The sequence below is a fragment of the Alternaria rosae genome, assembly GCF_020736505.1.
Source record: "Alternaria rosae strain MPI-PUGE-AT-0040 chromosome Unknown BKA58scaffold_9, whole genome shotgun sequence".
Taxonomy (NCBI): Eukaryota; Fungi; Ascomycota; class Dothideomycetes; order Pleosporales; family Pleosporaceae; genus Alternaria; species Alternaria rosae.
In genome coordinates, this window is record NW_025763578.1 from 1,015,196 (window position 1) to 1,034,012 (window position 18,817).

The window sequence follows — 18,817 nt, forward strand, 5'->3', positions numbered from 1 at the left end:
CGTTGTAAATGAAGTGATACCCAGGCGTATACATCACTGTTGTTGGATGAAAGTTGCTACTTTAAGCACCCACGTATACGCTTGGTTGGTTGCACTGGCTGGGAACTTTGCTTCTTCCACATGATGGTAGTTTTCATGATTATGATGACCCGCCATGTCGCAAGTACGCATCTAAGTAGTGCGAGTCTGAGTACGATTCTGACGATCAGTACGATTCTGACAACCAATCCGGCACCCAAGCCTCCACCTCGATATCGAGCTTTTGTAGACGGCTAATGCTGCTTCCGGCCAACTTTTTATTAATTGGACTGCCCGCCATATCAAGCGTGACCTTTCGCAGTTTGGGAAAACCACCGTGGTGATGTCGTGCGAAAGAAATGCCATCCATTATGTGCCAGATGCTGTCTTCGTCCTCATTGAGACGAGTGATGACCAGTTCTTCTAAAGTGCTAGGCAGTATATTGCCTGCCTCTTCAATCCGCTGCTCTACTATGCTGCCTGTTAGCAAGAAGTGGGGCAGTTCGAGATGACGTAGCTTAGTAAAACTGCTGTAATTTGAATGATCGAGTACTCCAACATAGCGTTGATCCTCACAGTCCTTGTCTGATATGTGCAAGGCCAAGCTCTCTAGTGTGTTCATTAGGCCCGAAAGCTGCTCCTCGAAAAAATAATGAATTGGTTCGTCTACGCGAGTGTCCAACATAGATTGGTCGTACATGTCGCCTTTGACCACCGCTCCGTATTCCTGTGGGCTATCCCGGTCGGCTTGCTTGACTACAGTGTTAGAGAGCCAAATTTGCAATTCTCTGAGGGACGAGAAGCGCGAAAGGAAATGGCTCGTCTTCTCGGGCTCTTCAGATGAAAGTTGAGAAGTACACATGTCCCATATAAGTGTATCAACAGAGGATGTAAGGTTATCCGGGACTTTGGTGTCTTCGAGACTGCAACCGCGACCGAGGCGCAGAACCTTAAGCGACGGTAACTCACACCAGGACCACTCAAAGACTTTTGCGTTGAAGTGCAGCTCTTGGAGCTTTTCCAGTCCTTTAGGCGGTTCATTGCTTTGAGTACCAAAGATCAGCTCAAATGGGCTTATTGCATCCGTATAGCGTTCATGATCGTGGTCGTGGCGGTACGATTGCGCTTCGGCCAATACCTCAAGCTTCAACACCTCTAGCTCAGACGTCTGCTCTAAGATGAACTTGACCGAGGCGCATTCGTCGACTTGTACCTGTAAAGAGTGAGGCATGAAAGGCCCTTGAGGAGATAACAGCGATGGGTCGACAAGAACCATACGATCTTCGGGATGTAGTTCAAGACTACGTATGATCTTTCCTAAACCTGGCTTTTGGACCAGAATGTGTGCTAAAGCTGCAATGCCGCTGGGCTCATCAGGTAGAATCCGATCGGGGACACAGATGGCGCGCCAGAGTTGATCTTGAGCAATGGGCTCCATCTTTTTAGACACCAACGCTAGCGCGCGCAGACTGTTGTGATCTAGATCGGACGCGACCTTGGTGAGCAGTTCGTTTGGGAGCTTCTTCGTAGTCGAGTTTTCGGTGTATATCGCGATGGTATTGAGAAAAATTGATTCTTAGTGCAGGTGTTGAAGTCGGTTGAAGTTATGAGAGGCGATGAATAGGGAACATGAAATAAATGCCTGATATACTTAGCGGGTTACAAAAGACCTCATTGTGAATGCGACCACAGACAGCAAATGCATGGCGCTGTTCGCAAGCACTACCTCTTCGCCGAAAATAGTTTTTGATAAAACAGATTCACACTGTTAGCTCAACTCCTCTTCAGTGTGATCTGGTTCGACTCGAGTGAATGCGAGTGCAGCAAAATGGCGAATATGGATGTGGAAGACCCTAACTTCGAGACTATATTGGACTATGTCAGCGTCCACCACTGCAACCAACTTTGAGTGGCTCCCGCTGTCAAAGTGACCTTATCTGTAACCAGCGAGCATAGACGAGCATCAGCCCATACGCGTGGATATAATGGCCGAGGTGTCATACTGTAAGCTAGCCACCCGAACGTTGTGCCTAACGAAGCCCAAACAGCGGGTCGCGCTTCTGGAGACCGTCCTGGTTGCGCATCTGTGCTAATAGTGTAGTGTTACCGACATTGCATACCGGGTTCGGCGCATAGTTCCTGCATATGAGTGGCTCGGAAGACTGACACAATGCTCCATTGGCGAGAACTGCGCCCGTGGCTGAGCCAGATAGCGGGAACCTTGTACGACAGTGACTTCGAGTAGCGACCACGCGCAGCTCACATGGCTGTCTTTGACAGTCGTGATACCGGATCGGTTCGTAAAACGCCATTGAGGTGCCAATGCAGCGGTTCGTATGAGCACAAGCTGACTGTGACCTCTGGATGGTGCTCCGCGTAGTTGTCATCGGTTCTGGGCTGTAGTCATCAAATGGGCTTTCGCGATGATGAAGCGGGCTCTTGGAAGTCGTAGCTTACCCAAAACGGTCGCGTAGTGGCAGTCGCCACACCAAAGATCGCTGGACGGTATATGCAAGGGCGTTAGGCGCATACCGAGCCGGTCACATGTCATGGGCTGGAGCTAGACAGAATCCTTCACCGCCACTAGATATGCTCTTACTTTATGGTTGACGTGCCATTGGAACGTGTACGGGTGTGTGTGAGGTGTCGTGCGTGGTTACGCAGTGCAGGGATTAGACATCGGCTTCAGGCATCAAAGGCCAAGTATGTCCTGCAGTCGGGCGTGGTATTCGCGTCCATGGCCAATTGCCGGTGAAAGGGCCTGTCGCGATGGCTGCTCGCAAGGATGACGCACCGACCCAACGAGGGGCAAGAGCAGGCGGGGCTACTGCTAGGACCCGAATATTCCTCCACGACCTTCCATGGCCGTGACCATGACAAAATTCCAGGGAATGCCGTCCTCCCATTGCGCTGCATGTCGGCGCGCGCAATCTGTCTCCTACAATTGCGTGCAAACAATCCCCGCCACTGGTGTCATGCACTGTCTGATCCTCCGCATCCCGTTCCAGATTGCATGCTCAAAGGCGCTGGCAGCTGTCGAGCCAACGCATCAACTTGACAACACTTAGCATGGCCGTCCGGCAGACTACCCATGCATGTACATGGCTCCACCGGCGCTGCTTTTGCATGACTTTGGTGTCCGCGTCTGCTGCGCTTACTCTGCCTTGCTGCCTTTAGCAACGCACTGATGCCGGCCATCGACGGTACTGCTTCCACAGACGCGACTTTTCGCCATTGCACGCCAATTCGCTCCGCTGAACCTTCTATGCTGATACGAGCTGGCCCTTTTGTCCACTAGTCTCTTGTCCTGACCAATTGGCACATTTAGCATCCAGTATCGCTCCGAGGCATCGTGGATCGGCTGCCGTCCACGGCCAAGGACCTTCATCCAGCCCAGTCTAAATGACGCTCATCAGGCCGGCTCTAGCGGAAGCAGACCTCAGTGGACGTAAGACTATGCACCTTTATCACCACAAGGGCGGGGTCGCGAGCTTGAGCCGGCATGAAGGGGTCAACGCATTACCCCGTTGACCAGCATGCTCCTAGTACGTCTCTGGCTGGAGGGTATAAAAAGAGGCCCTTTCACAGGCCCTACGAACTCCCCTTCTGCTTTCGTATTCACTCACCTCTTCTGAGATATCATTAGATTGCACCACATTCAAGCCCTGTCTTGAGCATCACCACCTTTAGTGCTTCTATCAACCACTCAAGCTATCGTACCTCATCTCTCCTCACTACCAACCAGAGATCCAATCACTACCAAAATGGCTGCCACCCACTCATTCTACCATTTGCCCCAGTCCTCTTACCCAATCAACATGCCACAGAAGCCAGGCTTCTACTACCCGCCCCAACATCATGGCTACGGACGTGGGGCAGCATCGCCACCTGAGGCTCCATCCAGCGTCACAACATCTGGCGTACCTTCTTACGAGCCGTCAGCGGCTTCCAGCAACTACGCCGGTAGCGCAAGCGACTACGATTCGAGCAGTGGCTCCGCGAGCGTGGATCTTCTCGATTACATGGGCAGCCGTGTAAACGGCTCATTCGACCCAATGCCACTAGACCGCAGCTTGGCAAAGCAAGCACAAACGTAAGTTTGTGAAATTCTCACGGCGAACCCGCTCGTGTGAACTCTGAGTACGGTTACTGAGCTAACACGATATGCAGATCTGGCGAACTGAATGCCAAGCATCGCGAGCTTCTCGAATTGCAACAACTTGCTCAGCGCCGACTAGCTGGCGCACGTATGAGCTTCGCAGACGGTATGAAAGCCGCGAAAGACGTGCAAAGAGATTTGCAATACACACAGAAGCGCGTAGAGTGAGTTGATAGCAACTTTGAAGTTGAACAGCATCACTGACATCTTGGTAGCTCCCTCAACGAGCGTGCGGCACGAAAATACCCCGAACAGTTTCGTACAGCCCAAGGCCGATACCCAGCACCTCTTGACTACTAGTTCTTTGCGCTTTTTACAATCTTTGCCTTACGGCCTGTGGATGATACAAACATACAACTTTTCGGATTTCTCAAAACACAGGCGGCATACGTTCACTTTACGATTCTACGGATACCATCGACTTCATTATTTCTTTTGCAACCTACGACGTCTTCATATCGCTTATGGTAGACGTCAAACCGCGAACTGTCGTTCACGATCCACTCTCGGTAGACGGCCTCGCTGCTTTAGCGACCCACACGCCGGCTTTTCTTTTCCCAAAAATATACCGCGGACCGGCCCGCTGTTCAATGCAAGCGCTTAGCGAATGGCAGCTGTCAATCGACTCAAGGCACTCGGATAGTGCGGCGCTGGCGTGGTCCATGCCAACGGTCGACGGGCCAGAGGCGAGCTGCGAGCTGGAAAGCTGGTACGCTTGCTCATTCGTCGAATATGTAAGACTGGAAGGTGGGGCTTGAACGGCGGCTGGAAGTGTTGAGCAAGGCTGCGTATTCTTATTTCGTCTCATTGGTTTGGGAAACGGACTGCTTTTGGATCGGCGTCATGAGTCTATCATATCATGTGACGGACGGACGGGTAGTCAGTCACGGGTGTCTCAATGGGATAGCTTTTCCATCTTTTCTCACGTGTTGATGTAACGATCCACTCCGAAGCGGAGTGATCCACCCACACGCATGCAAAATGCACTTGTTGAATTAGGTTCAGCGTGAGAACTATCGAGAAACCGTGACTTCGATCCTGCTCAAGTGTACCATTGCAGCGGATTTGTACGAACCGCCCGTAAGCTTTCTGACTGTACGCATGCCCGATCCACATTCCAACACTGTGACAGTGACCTCAAACCCAGCTAGTCACTAACCAATACTGCCTAGCCGAACTGTAGTAGACCCATCCCAACGCCCCGACCTATCTCAGCTAATCCCATTCCGTCACACAAGACAACACCGGTTTAGAGTTTCAGATCCCGCCCCGCTACCGTCTATCTAAGACCCAACAGACGCAAGCCACCATATGTCGTACACTCCTGCCCCACCTTCACCCCACCATTCTCCCAACGGCTCGGTCTCGCCAACTCGGAAGCAGGACGGCCCAAGTGTCACTCGGGTAGGGTAAAGGAAAGAGCGGCGGCGAGCTCCGAAACCACGGACTTGTACTTTGACTTACTGGGATACGGGATACAGCATGAGAATGCCGTGTCTTCCGGGGGAGTGTTGAGATCAGGAGTACGGGGTGTCAGATGTATGTGAGGTTATTGGAAAGGAGTCTGACAGTGACAGGTTTCCTGCAGGTGAGAGGGAAGGGGGAGGGATGCTGTGTAACGAGGGGGGTTCCGGACGAGAAGTGAGAAGGATTGTGATGGGTATGTTGGGGTAGAAGTGAGGCGGATACGGCTTGAACTGTCAGGTATGGGAAAGCCCGAGTATAACGAGATGAAAGGGATGTGACGGTGATGGAGTCTGTTCTCTCTAGTAGGCGAGGCATACATCTACAATTATACGGCTTACATATGCCAGACAAGTTCACGAGTAGTCCGTCAAACCTGAACCCCAGCCTATATCGATCCTCGGTTCGCAGCAATAGCACGCGACATCACGCGAGCGAAGCGGCCAGGTACATCCTGGTCCTGTTTCGCTGTCTCGATACCGGTGAGGATCTTCTTGATACCGACCCCGACCTCGGTGTTACCTGTCATCTCCTGGATCTCACTAATGGCGCGCTGTTGGTCGGAATCGGAGAAGGCACCGGATTCCCGCAGGACGTTTGCGAGCTCGGCTTGTGTGTTGACGTTCGGGACGGCGATCTCGGCGTCGAATCGGGCGAAGAGATCGAGCTGTGTGAGCACCGAGCGTTCGGTCGTTGTCGCGAAAATTAGTAAACGACGATCCTGGGGCTGTTAGATGGATTACACGATAGAAGCGGGATAGTGACTCTACATACCTTGGGTGGCTCCTTGGCAAGCAGAACCTTCAGGGCAGCCAGAACGGTGTTACTGAACCTAGGGCCAATGGGCACCCAGTCCAGCAATAACTCAATCGAGTCGATGACTATGACGCTCAACGGACTCTTGTATGCGTCTCGGAAAACCTTATCCAGCTGTTGAACCTTTTGCATTTCACTGTAGCCGATCATATCTTCAGCTGAGATCAGCTTGATGAATGGGTATCCTGAATCAATGGCCATTTTAGCAGCCAGCGCTGTCTTTCCAGAACCCGGTGGACCGTGAAGCGCAACCGAGAGGAGCGGACTCGATTCCGGTTTTCTGACCTGGTTAATGTATAGACGCCCATCCTCCAGTATATCCCTGATAAAGGGCGAATAATGGATGATGCCGTGACGGAATCGCTTGCTGAGTTCCTCTTCAGCAACACCAAAGAGCGGCTTGACGTCGTCGAGTGCGCTCAAGAAGTCTTGTCGCTTGACCTTGATATCTTCGACGTCTGCTTTGACAGTAGTGCCGTCTTTAATATGTCGACCAAATGCGTACGATGTGGCGGCCTTGACAAGACCGTTGAGTTCAGCTCCAGAGAAGTTCTTGGTAAGCTTAGCCAGCTCTTCGACGCTGACGTCTTGCTCAAGCACGTTGTTTTTACGCATCTTTGTTGTGTGAATTTTGAGAATTTGAGCTCGGCCGGACTCATCGGGCAGCGAAATTTCCAGGTGCACTTCGAGACGACCGGGACGCAGCAGAGCTTCATCGATCATGTCCATGCGGTTTGTCATACCAATGAGGAGAATGTTGTGTAGCTGGTCAACACCGTCAAGCTTGGAGAGCAGCTGGTTGACGACGCTGTCGCCTACGCCAGTACCACTTCCTGCGCCAGAACCTCTTTGCTTGCATACAGCGTCAAGCTCATCGAAGATGATGATATGTAGACCACTTTCGTCGCCCTTCTCCTTTTGTTCTTTCTCTGCATCCGCAAACATCTTCCGGATGTTCTCTTCGGACGCTCCGACATACTTGTTCAACACCTCCGGACCGTTAATGACCTTGGGCTCGCGGGCATTCAGCATCTTTCCGATTTGCCGAGCTATCAAGGTTTTACCAGTGCCGGGAGGTCCGTACAGAAGCATACCGCGGACGTGATCGATACCCAGTCTCTCCCGAATACCGGGAGGGAAGATACGGGAGGCGAAAGCTCGTCGAAAGATGGCACCGAATTCAGCATCCAAGCCACCAATGCCCATATCTTCGAACTTGAAGCCTGGCTGAATAATGGAGTTTGCCGCTGCGCGTCGCGCCGACGCCTTTAACTTGATATCTGTCTTGGCATCCTTGAAGAAGTCGACCTGAGTGTGTCTTGTGAGGATGCCACGAGCTCGAGGGTCGGTAATGGCAGGCGCATTCGCCTCATCTTTTTCCATGGACAGATCCGCCAGCGTCACAGTTCGTATCGACAACTTGAGGGGTATGTTCTTGATATCGATCACGAGCTGCTGGCCTGGCGCAAGGATCTGGTTCTCGAAGCTCTTCTTGAAGACGGTAGCGAGCTCGTCCTGATCGTAAGGTGTCTCCGTCGTCTTCCTCCCTGCGAATCCGACTTCAACGTCCACTGCGCCCAGGTACGACTTTCCGCCGCTGTACGCAAAGTGATCGTATGGTGCTGCATTCACAATCTCCTGAGGACCAAGTGAAATGCCGGCCCATGTTCGCTGAAAATCGGTGAGACCAATCTCGCCTGGATTGCATCCTTGCGTTGGACGTGCGGAAAGTGCGTAGTTCCCGTTGACGATGATGGAGATATCGGAGCCGTCGGCGTTTGGGGGGAAGTCTTGAGGGGAAACTGCGACGCTTTATGGTGTTAGAAGAGGCCTGCAGGCTACATTGCAGCTGACTGTACATACATGTTGCCGAAAGCGTATGCGTTGCCTCCAGGGCTCTTGATGGGCCGCAGCTGTCGTGGCGGTCCGCCGCCCCCACCGCCTCCTGGAGGACCCCTTGCGGGCATACGCTGTTGTGGCGGCCGGTCATCGTAACCCGCCATTCTTGTGTCTTGGCCTCGCGGAGGTCCTTGTGGTGGTTGCTGTTGCGGAGGTGGCCGTCCGTAACCGTCGTTACGTGGCGGTGGCCGAGGGGAGCTACCCGGAAGGCCTGGGAGTCGATCGCGATTGAACATGTTTGGTGGAGCAAGTCGCTATCAGATTTGGAGGTATATAAAGTGGTAGATGGAAGCCACGTATCCGTGGGGAGGCAGCAGCGATGAGGCCTCACGGGGTCCCAAAGGTCTCTAGGTTACAGTATAAGGACGACTTTAGCCCAATCGTGGTGTAATGTCTGTTTCTCGATGATCTGTCCGGTTCAAAAGCTACGCTGGCCAAAGCAGAAACAAGCGTGATACAGCTTAACCGTCAGGGTCTGTGATGCCGCGTGGGGAGCTTCAGGAACGCGCTTTGACCAAGCCACACGCCACACGTCATCCCCGCCGCTCCGCCCGCAGTGCCGCCATCATCACATTTTGCTGCGTACACACTACTAAATCTTAACAACTTCGCAGTTGCTAAGCTCATGTATACTTCTGCCTTACTTTTTTTTTTGTAGAATGCGACATACATTATAGTCACTCTAGTGCCGTAACGCCCCGTGTGAAAGCTACGTACCTGCTGACCCGACGAAAGCGCGTCACCGAATCAAGCAGATACCACGATCTTTCGTATCATTCGTTGCCGCTTCCGGCCAATAAGGTCTCATGTGAAGTGGTGGTAACGCGACAACAAGCGCATCCTATCGGGTACTCTGTCCGGACAGAATATGACACTGCAGATAAGATTGACGTCCCCCAGACGCAGCTAGCTTCACGGCCCGTATAGCAACACGTTGTTGAAAGACCTCACACTTCTCAGTAGCCTTTCCCAAGATACACCGCATCGCCTCCACCATACCAAAGGGGACCCGTCCCACAATGCAAACCCTTTTCCTGGCCCACGTTGAACTCTCCACCAGCAGGTATCTTACCTCCATTGTTTTCCGGCCAGTAGTCTTTCTGCAGCCAAGCGTTGATCTCTTCAATCTTGTCGATCAAAGCCTTTGTCTTCTCAGGATCTGGCGAGCCATTTCCGTCTTCCAGGTCTTTGGTGTAGATGAAGCGGCCGATCGTGAGATGGCTGGACGGTACGACGTATCGCGACTCCACCTGAAGACCTGCATCGCGACACATGGAGAACATATCTCGGCGGAGATGATGGTAAGTGAAGTTGTCGTCTTCTGCGGTGCGGCCAGAGTGCAGTCCCTCGCCGGCTGCAGGTACAAAGCCTAACGCTATCGCTGAGGCATCATACCCAATGAGAGGCTTGATGAGGCGCGTGCGGTGGTCGTGGGTATAGTCAGTGATGGCAGGTAGCTTGTCTCGTACACTGTCGACTAGTTGCTGGATCTCTGGTGCCGTCTTCGAATGCGTCACCTCAAGGACTGTAATGTGTTGGTTTTCCCGGGGCATGAGCCAGAGATCTACTTTCGTTAGCATTGCAATCTGGTAACCATGATATTGTGCCTACTTGGTGCTACTGTTCGCAGTTCCTGCTGCACTCGGTTGATCATATCCTTGACTTGCTCTGTAGGACGGCCCCAGAATACCTGCACATGATAAGTTTATCATCGGTGCGAGTTGTACAATGGAATTCTTACGAAACAATTGCGGGGATCTTTGAATCCGGGCTCGACAGTGGGGTCTTCCAGTCTCAAGAGTATGGGGTCTATATTAACACCCTGGAAGCCCTCATCGAGCATCTTCGCCTTTTGCTGCGCATTCCTCGTAGTCCTATGCAGCTGGTATTTCTCTTGAATCCGAACCTGCGTTGTTTGCTGAGTACATGCAAAGACTGAATGTCGAAGTTTCTTACAGGATCATCTTCACATGCCGCTATCAATGCATCATAGGGGTTGCTGAAGGAGGAAGTCGAGACACCAGTGAGGTCCTCAAATGCGTTGACTGCCTGATTAGCCATGATGTTTGCTACGAATCGTCGTGAGTACAGGATAATACAGGGAAGTTGTATGATTTCTTTCAGTATTGCGGTGAGGGTAATACGAGTACCAAGCCACGAGGGTGGGTACGTAGATACACATTGAGCTGAATATTGTCCGACTTCGCTACGTAGGATGGCACCTTCCCTCTCAGAGTAGCCTATCCGCTTCGGCTGTGCATGCCTCAAACGGCCTCACACAAGTCCCCTCGCCCTCAATCCACTTCATGGCATACTCAGCACATGTTGCCTCTCCTCATGTCTTTTCCAGGTCATGCAGTCCAGCGGTGAGAGACGGCATGCGGGGTACATGCCCTGGCCGGATGCCCCACGTGCTTTCGCTCCATTAGCGCGACGCGTCGTCGCGCTACGTGCCAGCATCCCGCATGAACTCCATACACTTTATTGCACCCACCGCGCGAATTGCATGCCATGAGTATACTGCGCCACTTCATCGTTCTGTAATTACTCGAACGGCTGTGCCAATGACAATCTCGTGCCTCACATCGAAATACCCGCAATATGGGACAGAACAATTCGCGTAAACGCAAGCGCGTGGCCGAAGTGTCACCTGGACGCAGCGTATCTGAGTACGACGGTGATGTTATTCATGTTGCACCACGGCAACCCATTACCAACACAGGAAGTACTGAGCGCACTCCTTTGGCCGAGACACATACACAAGGCAATCGCGCTCGCCGCGCGCGCACAGCTCAGCATGTCCATGGTATGCCCTTTAACCTTGACAACACCACTTAATTTGCTTCAAGAATTGACCAGTTGCAGTCGATGCATCGTCCATCCTTAATAATTTCACGCCGCCTCTTCCAGCGGCCGACGATGCCGATCAAATCATACCTTTAGACTGCTGCTACTTCTGCCTCACCCGCGGAGGCAACGCTGCCTACGAGTGCCACACAGAGGAAGGAGCAGATCTCTGTACTCGTTGTATACGAGATAAAAAGAAGAAGTGCAGGTTGCCAACGCCCGAAGAATCGGCAGCGATAGCGGCACGTTGTCCACGATGCACAATACGGGGATTCAAGCAGTGTGACGGAAGAGATCCTTGCAATACTTGCATACGCAACAAAACCGTACATCTATGTCGGAAGCTGCCCGAGAAGAAGCCCAAGCTTGAGGAAGTGGGTGCAAAGACCGAGATCACTCCACAGCCTGAAGGTGTTGCACTAAGGCAGTCCAGCAGAGGCCGGAGAACTCGTCGTAGCGAGGCACACCACACCAACAATGACGCACAGCTTACTACGAAGCATGTGAATGACGGACCTGTTCGCAGCACAACACGCAATGGCACATCTAGATCGAAGCGCAGAAAGGTCTCACTGAGCAGCACACCCGATCAGCATACACAGGTGGCTAGCCCGAAGTCAAGCCCATGCGGGTCGAGTTTGCTCAAAAGTCCGGGGAAACCAACAAACCCTGTCAACGCAAACATTGCTGACGCAAACGAACAAATACATGATGGCGACGATATGCTACTTTCACCCGTAACTTCAAACGATCTTGTCTTAGGTAACGATCCCAAGTCAGCGATGACAACTGGTAATGAGGGTATTCCCATGGAGGACGACGACTCACATCAGCAAAACGAGATTGGCACACCGAACCTCGGTTCCAGTGGACGCTCCAGCAGGGCTCGAACTAAAGTATCCTACGTTCCGCAGTACCTTGACGACGTGTCGGACCAAGAACTGGGTCTCACAGCCGAAGACGAGGATGAGGACGAGTACGTATCAGATAATTACAATGCTCCCACAACAGACGAAGAAGAAGAAAGCGAAGCGGACATTGAGCCTGCATCTGCTGATGAGGAAGCCTCGGGCACGAGTGACGCTGAATCGTTGGACCTTTTGTCGGATGAAGATGTTAGCCTTGTTGAGGCCGACCAAGCGAGGGCGAACCCGCGCAAAAAGATCAAGACTGGAGAACCATCTCGGACTGGAAAAGGCATCGATCTCAGTCTCCCGCCTCTGGCCAGCATTCAAGAGTGCATGTCTGACATGACTGCCAAAGCCGTGCAACTTGGCCTCTGTAAGGCCTTGGAGAGCTTGGAAGGCCGACCGATCAGGGTCGCTACGATGTGCTCTGGCACTGAATCTCCTTTATTAGCCCTGGATGAGATCTCGAAAGGTCAGTCGCATTAACGCCTACAGTGGGTTGTCAGCTAACACTTCCTTTAGCACTGGAAACGATGGGGAGATCTCCGATCCACATTCAGCAAGAGTTCTCTGCCGAAGTCGAGGTCTTCAAGCAAGGATACATTGAAAGAAACTTCGCCCCACAGAAGCTGTTTCGAGACGTCCGTGACTTCCTTCGCGAGGACGTTACTACAGCGGTAACAGCTTACGGCGCAGAAAAGGACATTCCCACGAATATCGACATCCTTATTGCCGGTTTCGTGTGCAAAGATCTCTCCCGGATGAGCAACAAGGGAAAGACTATCGACGACGATGGCGAATCTGGCGATACATGGCGAGCGATCTACACCTATGCGGATCGCTTTCGTCCCACCCTAGTACTGTTGGAGAATGTAAAAAACAAGAAGAAGACCTGGGATGATGTTGTAGAACGATGGGCAGAGATCGGTTACGAAGCTCAATGGACCTACTGCGACACAAAGAACTTCTATCTACCCCAGACAAGAGAAAGGATGTACATGATCGCGATAGAGCGTTCACACTTCGGTAAACATGCGAAGAGCGCGACAAGCGAGTGGAGTGAATTGATGCACAAACTGGAGAGACAGTGCAGCAGCCCTTACGAAGCTTTCCTTCCGGAGTCGCTGAAAGAGTCGAGCGGCTACGGCATCTTGAAGAACGAGCCGGACTGGGCTCTGTGTAAACTCCGCAACGACCACATTCGATCTGAGAAGAGACTGGGGATACTCAGCCCCGTCAGCCGACGAAGCAACAGTGGCACGGTCGTGTAAGCCTGCGCAACCCTGCTATTACTTCGCTACTTAAACTAATGGTTACACAGGCCTCCCGATTTCGCAGATCGGAAATTTTACAGCTCGCAGTCCTCGAGAGTGCATGATGCCATTGACATTGCCCACCTAGAATTTGCTGCCCTCAAAGGCTGTGACTCACTTTACAAGATGGCGCTCTGGGATGTAAGTCAAAACGTCGATCGATTCAAAGCTGACTTAGGTATCGCGCCATGCCTGACACCAAGTGGCCTAGACTTCGCGAGCAATCGACAACATGCTCTCAACGGTAGCCAACTCTTGATCCTTCAGGGGATGCCCCTTGATAGACTACTATTCGCCAACGAAACACAGAAGGACCTACAGAACCTGGCTGGTAATGCCATGTCAACTACAGTGATCGGGGCTTCTCTCATCTCTGCTCTTATCGCCGGATCTAGAGCATTTCGCTTCACCAACGTATCAACACCTAACATGACACAAGTTTCGCCGCTCACTAGCAAGATGATCGCTCAGCCGGACATTCTTGATCATACCATCCTGGAACCAAGCATGTACGAAGATCTCGATCTGGCCGCGCTCAAACACGAAGCAAAGTTCAGTGCGCGTATGTGCAACTGCGAAGGCAAACAGATTATCAGCAAGACCGCGATTCACATCTGCTCGGCATGTGGACATTCAGCTTGCGCCTGCTGCGCCGGCAACCCTAAGCACGTCTATAAGGAAATAATATTGACACAAGCGCGAAAGCTGCCACCCGACGACTTTATCAGACGCTGGAGGCCTAAGTTGCCTCCACGGTTGAAGTTCAAGGCCTTCCCAAATATACATCGTCTCGCTTCCAAATTGGGCGCAGAAGATGCAATTTTGGGTCAATATCTGACTACAGTGTCGGAAGCGCATTTGGACTCCCAGTATTTCTGCATCGACGAGTTTTCCAGGGAGTACAAAGAGTGGAAGATCACTTACAGCTCGCCTCGGGCCGCAATCGAGCTGAAAGTCGGCTCTGACATTCAATGGTCACTTTTCCTCAGAAGCCCACCAGACCTCCCTGGCAATAGTCCCTTGCGCGACTTCCTCCGCAATCCGATCGCACAAAGCAGTGTTGTAGACACTCTTTTTAGTGTTGAGTGGAAAGTACGCATGCCCAGCATCAGCAATCATACTCTTCACGTGAGCGGCTCGATCGAGAAGGTCGGCTCATGGCGGAGTCGGCTCGGTCTTGTGGACTTTAAAGAAGAGACTGTACCAAGGACGATCAAGATCCGGGGCGATGATCCAGAGCTGGCGGCCGTCACCGGCGATTACGAGCATCAACCGCATTGTGGAACTGCGTCGACTAGCCTCTACAAAAGGTCGACGGAGGTGGATAGCATGTACTTGTTTCTCGATCCTAACCCTATCGGTCGATCAGATCATGACAGCTTCGTCTTTAGCCAGGACCATACCCGCAAGCATTATGGAGACAGCCGTATCACTCTAGCTCGTGTGCATCCATCTTGGCGGCCCTCAGATGTAGAGGACGGACGTGTGCAAACCATGTTCGTCACAATTCCTGACGTGCATGCTCCTGCTGTAATGACGCTTGCACCAGCAAGTGTTCCTCTGAACGTAGGCTTTCTTGATGAAGGACGCATGATTGACAATGCCTTGCCAGATTGCTCCCAGGCGCTCACTTGCCTAGATGTCATTCTTCAAAACGAGGTTCCAGTCCGAACTTTCGCAGACTATTCCTGGGCTCTAGAGAGCGCCAAGACGCTACCGGCATGCTCATCCTGGCAGCCAGTGCATTCAAATTGGTCTGGAAAATGTTCTTGTGCACCACTCTATCCGGAGATCCGCTGGAGCATCAACGAAAGAGGCGTAGCGACCGCACATGAGGACCGTCAAGCTGCCGCCACGTTCGAGCGCGCCATAAAGCAGCGTCCTGAAATAGTCTTATTGGAAACTTCTAGAGATCCGTCAGGGACACGAATTCGGGTCGGTGTCAATATCCTGTCGTTGACGCACCGCGCTCAAGGGAGATTCCCAAAGAGCGTCTATACGACTGCTTCCTGGAGGCTGACAACGGATCATGTTCATCTACCGTCACAGCCCTTTCCGAAGTTTCAACTGCAAAGCAACGCGAACGACGTTGAAGATTCCGTAACAGCGCCGCCAGAGTACCTACGAGGTGCGCAGATGAGGTCTGTGTCATGGATGACAAAGCAAGAGCTAGGCAAAATGATAAAGATCACGGAGACAGAAGAGTCAGTGCACTCAAGTCTAGGATGGAGAGCAGAGGTTCTGGCAGAGACAGAGCAAGTTGTTCGCGGTGGTGTGCTCGCCGATCACCCGTCCTTCGGGAAGACTGTCACGAGTATTGGGCTCATTCAAAGCGAATTCGAACAGTGCACAATGGAGGCGCTCATTCAGCACAACCGATCCCTGGCATCTGAGCAGCCTCAGCTTCTGGATTCAGCTGCAACTTTGATCGTTTCTCCTCCCCACATCACGGAACAGTGGAACACAGAGCTCGAGAAGTTTTTAGGCTCAAGGAGATATGTGAATTACAAGATTCTCGTCGTGGAGAGCTATAGTCAGTTGAAGAACCTCACTGTCGAGAAACTCCAGCAAAGCAAAGCCATCATAATCTCATGGACGTTGCTCGCCGATGAAGCCTATGTCGCAGACCTAGCTAAGTTCACCGCACTACCCGAGCCTACAATGACCAGTCGTCGGGCGTTCAGTTGCTGGCTGGATAGAGCCGTTGGCGAGATTCCAAATCAGCTGGCTGTGTACCAGCGTCATGACTACAAAGACTTCCAACGACTGGCGGAGAAACTTCTGGATGGACGGCTTCAGCAACCCGAGTTTCAGGCCTCATTGCCGATTAGCATCCGGCATGGTAGCGCATATCTTTCTTTCGAGGCCATGTCGTCAACTTCAGGTCCATCGAAAAAAGCCAAAGCGAAGGCGAAAGCAAAGGCCACATTAGGGCCAGACAACTCGTCGCACTTAGTGCCGCTACTGCACCTATTCCGGTTCAACAGGATCATCGTTGACGAGTATCAATATCTCAATGATACAAAGAAGATCGGAAACAACTTCGTGGCAACGAGCATTAAACAAGTTGCTGCGCACAAACGCTGGATATTGTCTGGAACGCCAGCCTTATCCAACTTCTCCGATGTCAATCAGCTGGCATCGTTCCTTGGAATCAAACTTGGTCGGCACTTCTGTGAAGACGGCACGGTCACGACATCAGCAGAGAAGATGTCGAGGCTTGACCAGACCGACGTTGAAAGTTTCTTGTCACAAACAGAAGTTATGTCTAGACAGTGGCATGGGGCGAGACATGAACGGGCGCAAGACTTCCTCAATGACTTCGTGAGACAAAATGAGCCTGAGCTTCAGCACATCGCCCGCTCCGAGAAGCTTTTATCGGTAGATTTAAATGCTGCCCACCACGTTGTCTACTTGGAGCTCACTCAACACCTCATCTCCCAGAAGATGCAGATCAAAAAGCTCAACAAAAAGTCTGGCTCGGATAGGAGTAGTAGGCTGAACGATAGTCTAGAAAAATCCGCAAGTGCCGAAGAAGCGCTACTCAGGAGTGCATTGCTCTTTGAGACTGAGGAAGGCAAATCTGCGCTCGAATCCTTGACTGAGAAAAGGTCGCAACAACTACACAGCACGAAGAAAGAGCTGTTGAAAATGCTGTCAGCATTCGAGGGCTTAATGAAGAAGTCTAAGAACAACGAGCCGACCATCGAAGACCTGTATGGCCATTTCCAGAAGGATATATCACGGTCAAATTGGCTCGGAGATGATGAGTCCAGTCAGATTGTTCGCGGCTTGATCAAACAAGCGCAAAAAACACCAAAATCCGGGCTAGCTGATGACCCAGACCTGTCTAAAGATCAGCGCGAGCGACTGATCAAGCAAGAACTATCACAGCTTCGAGATACTTCTCTCGAGTTAGCGCATCGAGCAAGGTCGAGACGCTTCGTCGTTTCTATCCGCGAACATTCAGTGCTTGCAAAGCGCGACGAAGAACCCATTCGTTGCAGTTCGCCGGACTGCAATGGCATAGCTGACATCCAATTGCTCTTCATGATACCGCACTGCGGGCATACTGCATGCAAAGAGTGTCTCGGATCACGAACTGACGACGAGGCCTGCATCCACACTGGCTGCAACTCTCATGCGAACGAGAGTAGCCTGATCCGAATGGCTGATCTAGGCTCCGGCAAAGACCAGATTGAGGGACAAGACTTCGGCAATAAGCTTCAGGCCATCGCTCAGCTCGTTCTAGCCAGTCCAGACGAAGATCAAGGCATCGTGTTCGCGCCAAACGAAGAGATCATCAGTATCTTGGAAAACGTGTTTGACCGCTATGAGATCGCCTACCACTCTCCGGGCCGAAGTGGACATAAGGCATCAGCAGCAAAGCTTATGGAGGACTTCAAGACGAACATCAATGTGAAGAAGAGGAAAAAACTGATCATACTCAATCTGGGAAGCGAGTCTGCCGCTGGCGTGTAAGTCTCTCTTATTTCCAAGCACAGCTCTTTATACTGACCATCTACAGCAATCTCACAGTGGCCAACCACATCATATTCGTTTCACCCTTCTTGGCAAAGACGCAGTATAACTACGACTCAGCCATGGCACAAGCTATCGCACGATGTCGTCGTTATGGCCAGCAGAAGAAGGTTCACATCTACCATGTCATCGCAAAGCGTACGATCGACGTGGATATCCTCGAACATAGGCATAGACGCAGCGACGCGATCACCACCACGGCCGCCGCGGTCAAACTACCAGAACCATCGTCTACAAAGAAAGAAAGGACCAAGCTAGTCAAGAACAGCACGGGCGAGATAATATTGGCACCACTTAGCTGGCTAGCAGATGAAGCCAAGCGAAGAACGATGGAGGTTGAGGAGACAACGGAGCAGTTCACCTCCCTGATTAACTTTTCCGAGACGTTCGAGCAGGAGGACGACGAGTCTTGAGGAGGCATGTGTACAACAGGCGAATGTTTGCGGCGATGTGTGGTCTTCATATCCTGTCTTCTTTACAGACAGTTTTCTTGTTATACCCCAGCATAGTACTTGTACCATGTACGCATACAGTTTTTGCATTAGCAGGTCGCACATATATATCTGGCAGTATACCCCCAACCGGCGTTCAATGTAGAATACCTGAGGTTGCGGGAATTGTGCATCAGAGTCGGTGGCTTTATTTGGTCCATTCCACTTACATTCGAGCTGCCATCGTGATGCAATAACAGTCAGCACTACCACCACCGTAAAACTACCATGTTCCCAATCCGGCGTGCAACATGCAAGGTTAGACGTATTCGTCTAACCCTGTAACATCAGCCCATCAGCCTCAGCCCGCCCTGCTGATCGTAAGCTGAACCACCATCACCAAACCCCACGCTCACCGGT

At 51.8% G+C, this 18,817-nt stretch overlaps 5 protein-coding genes across 5 annotated transcripts; 2 read left to right on the forward strand and 3 right to left on the reverse strand.

Moving 5' to 3' along the window:
• Positions 1 to 205: 205 nt before the first annotated feature.
• On the reverse strand, positions 206 to 1,456 carry BKA58DRAFT_443138 (uncharacterized protein; the record flags this gene model as incomplete). Its single annotated transcript, XM_046173957.1, has 1 exon — positions 206 to 1,456. One exon carries the CDS (start codon positions 1,454 to 1,456, stop codon positions 206 to 208), a length of 1,251 nt encoding a protein of 416 aa, XP_046022029.1.
• Positions 1,457 to 3,594: 2,138 nt separating this feature from the next.
• On the forward strand, positions 3,595 to 4,574 carry BKA58DRAFT_238980 (uncharacterized protein). The gene is made up of 3 exons (XM_046166631.1): positions 3,595 to 4,111; positions 4,189 to 4,341; positions 4,393 to 4,574. Exons 1-3 carry the CDS (start codon positions 3,783 to 3,785, stop codon positions 4,475 to 4,477), a joined length of 567 nt encoding a protein of 188 aa, XP_046022030.1. The 5' UTR covers positions 3,595 to 3,782; the 3' UTR covers positions 4,478 to 4,574.
• A 1,455-nt stretch (positions 4,575 to 6,029) lies between these two features.
• BKA58DRAFT_443140 (vesicle-fusing ATPase) lies at positions 6,030 to 8,592 on the reverse strand (the record flags this gene model as incomplete). Its single annotated transcript, XM_046173958.1, has 3 exons — positions 6,030 to 6,362; positions 6,416 to 8,267; positions 8,321 to 8,592. 3 exons carry the CDS (start codon positions 8,590 to 8,592, stop codon positions 6,030 to 6,032), a joined length of 2,457 nt encoding a protein of 818 aa, XP_046022031.1.
• Positions 8,593 to 8,888: 296 nt separating this feature from the next.
• BKA58DRAFT_391368 (RNA ligase/cyclic nucleotide phosphodiesterase) lies at positions 8,889 to 10,524 on the reverse strand. Its single transcript, XM_046170910.1, has 4 exons — positions 10,313 to 10,524; positions 10,098 to 10,262; positions 9,968 to 10,046; positions 8,889 to 9,920 (listed from the first exon to the last, which is right to left on the reverse strand). Exons 1-4 carry the CDS (start codon positions 10,415 to 10,417, stop codon positions 9,313 to 9,315), a joined length of 957 nt encoding a protein of 318 aa, XP_046022032.1. The 5' UTR covers positions 10,418 to 10,524; the 3' UTR covers positions 8,889 to 9,312.
• A 1,488-nt stretch (positions 10,525 to 12,012) lies between these two features.
• BKA58DRAFT_367098 (uncharacterized protein) lies at positions 12,013 to 18,379 on the forward strand (the record flags this gene model as incomplete). Its single annotated transcript, XM_046168903.1, has 4 exons — positions 12,013 to 12,583; positions 12,634 to 13,378; positions 13,433 to 17,902; positions 17,953 to 18,379. 4 exons carry the CDS (start codon positions 12,013 to 12,015, stop codon positions 18,377 to 18,379), a joined length of 6,213 nt encoding a protein of 2,070 aa, XP_046022033.1.
• Positions 18,380 to 18,817: the final 438 nt, after the last annotated feature.

What these genes read in the sequence shown, in the direction of transcription:
- BKA58DRAFT_238980 (XM_046166631.1), top strand. Translation starts at nt 3,783, where the DNA reads ATGGCTGCCACCCACTCATTCTACCATTTGCCCCAGTCCTCTTACCCA. An exon ending in TTGGCAAAGCAAGCACAAAC is followed by an intron (nt 4,112 to 4,188) that starts GTAAGTTTGTGA and finishes CACGATATGCAG; the next exon opens with ATCTGGCGAACTGAATGCCA. An exon ending in TACACACAGAAGCGCGTAGA is followed by an intron (nt 4,342 to 4,392) that starts GTGAGTTGATAG and finishes ACATCTTGGTAG; the next exon opens with CTCCCTCAACGAGCGTGCGG.
- BKA58DRAFT_391368 (XM_046170910.1), bottom strand. Translation starts at nt 10,417, where the DNA reads ATGGCTAATCAGGCAGTCAACGCATTTGAGGACCTCACTGGTGTCTCG. An exon ending in CGGCATGTGAAGATGATCCT is followed by an intron (nt 10,263 to 10,312) that starts GTAAGAAACTTC and finishes CAAACAACGCAG; the next exon opens with GTTCGGATTCAAGAGAAATA. An exon ending in AAGATCCCCGCAATTGTTTC is followed by an intron (nt 10,047 to 10,097) that starts GTAAGAATTCCA and finishes TATCATGTGCAG; the next exon opens with GTATTCTGGGGCCGTCCTAC.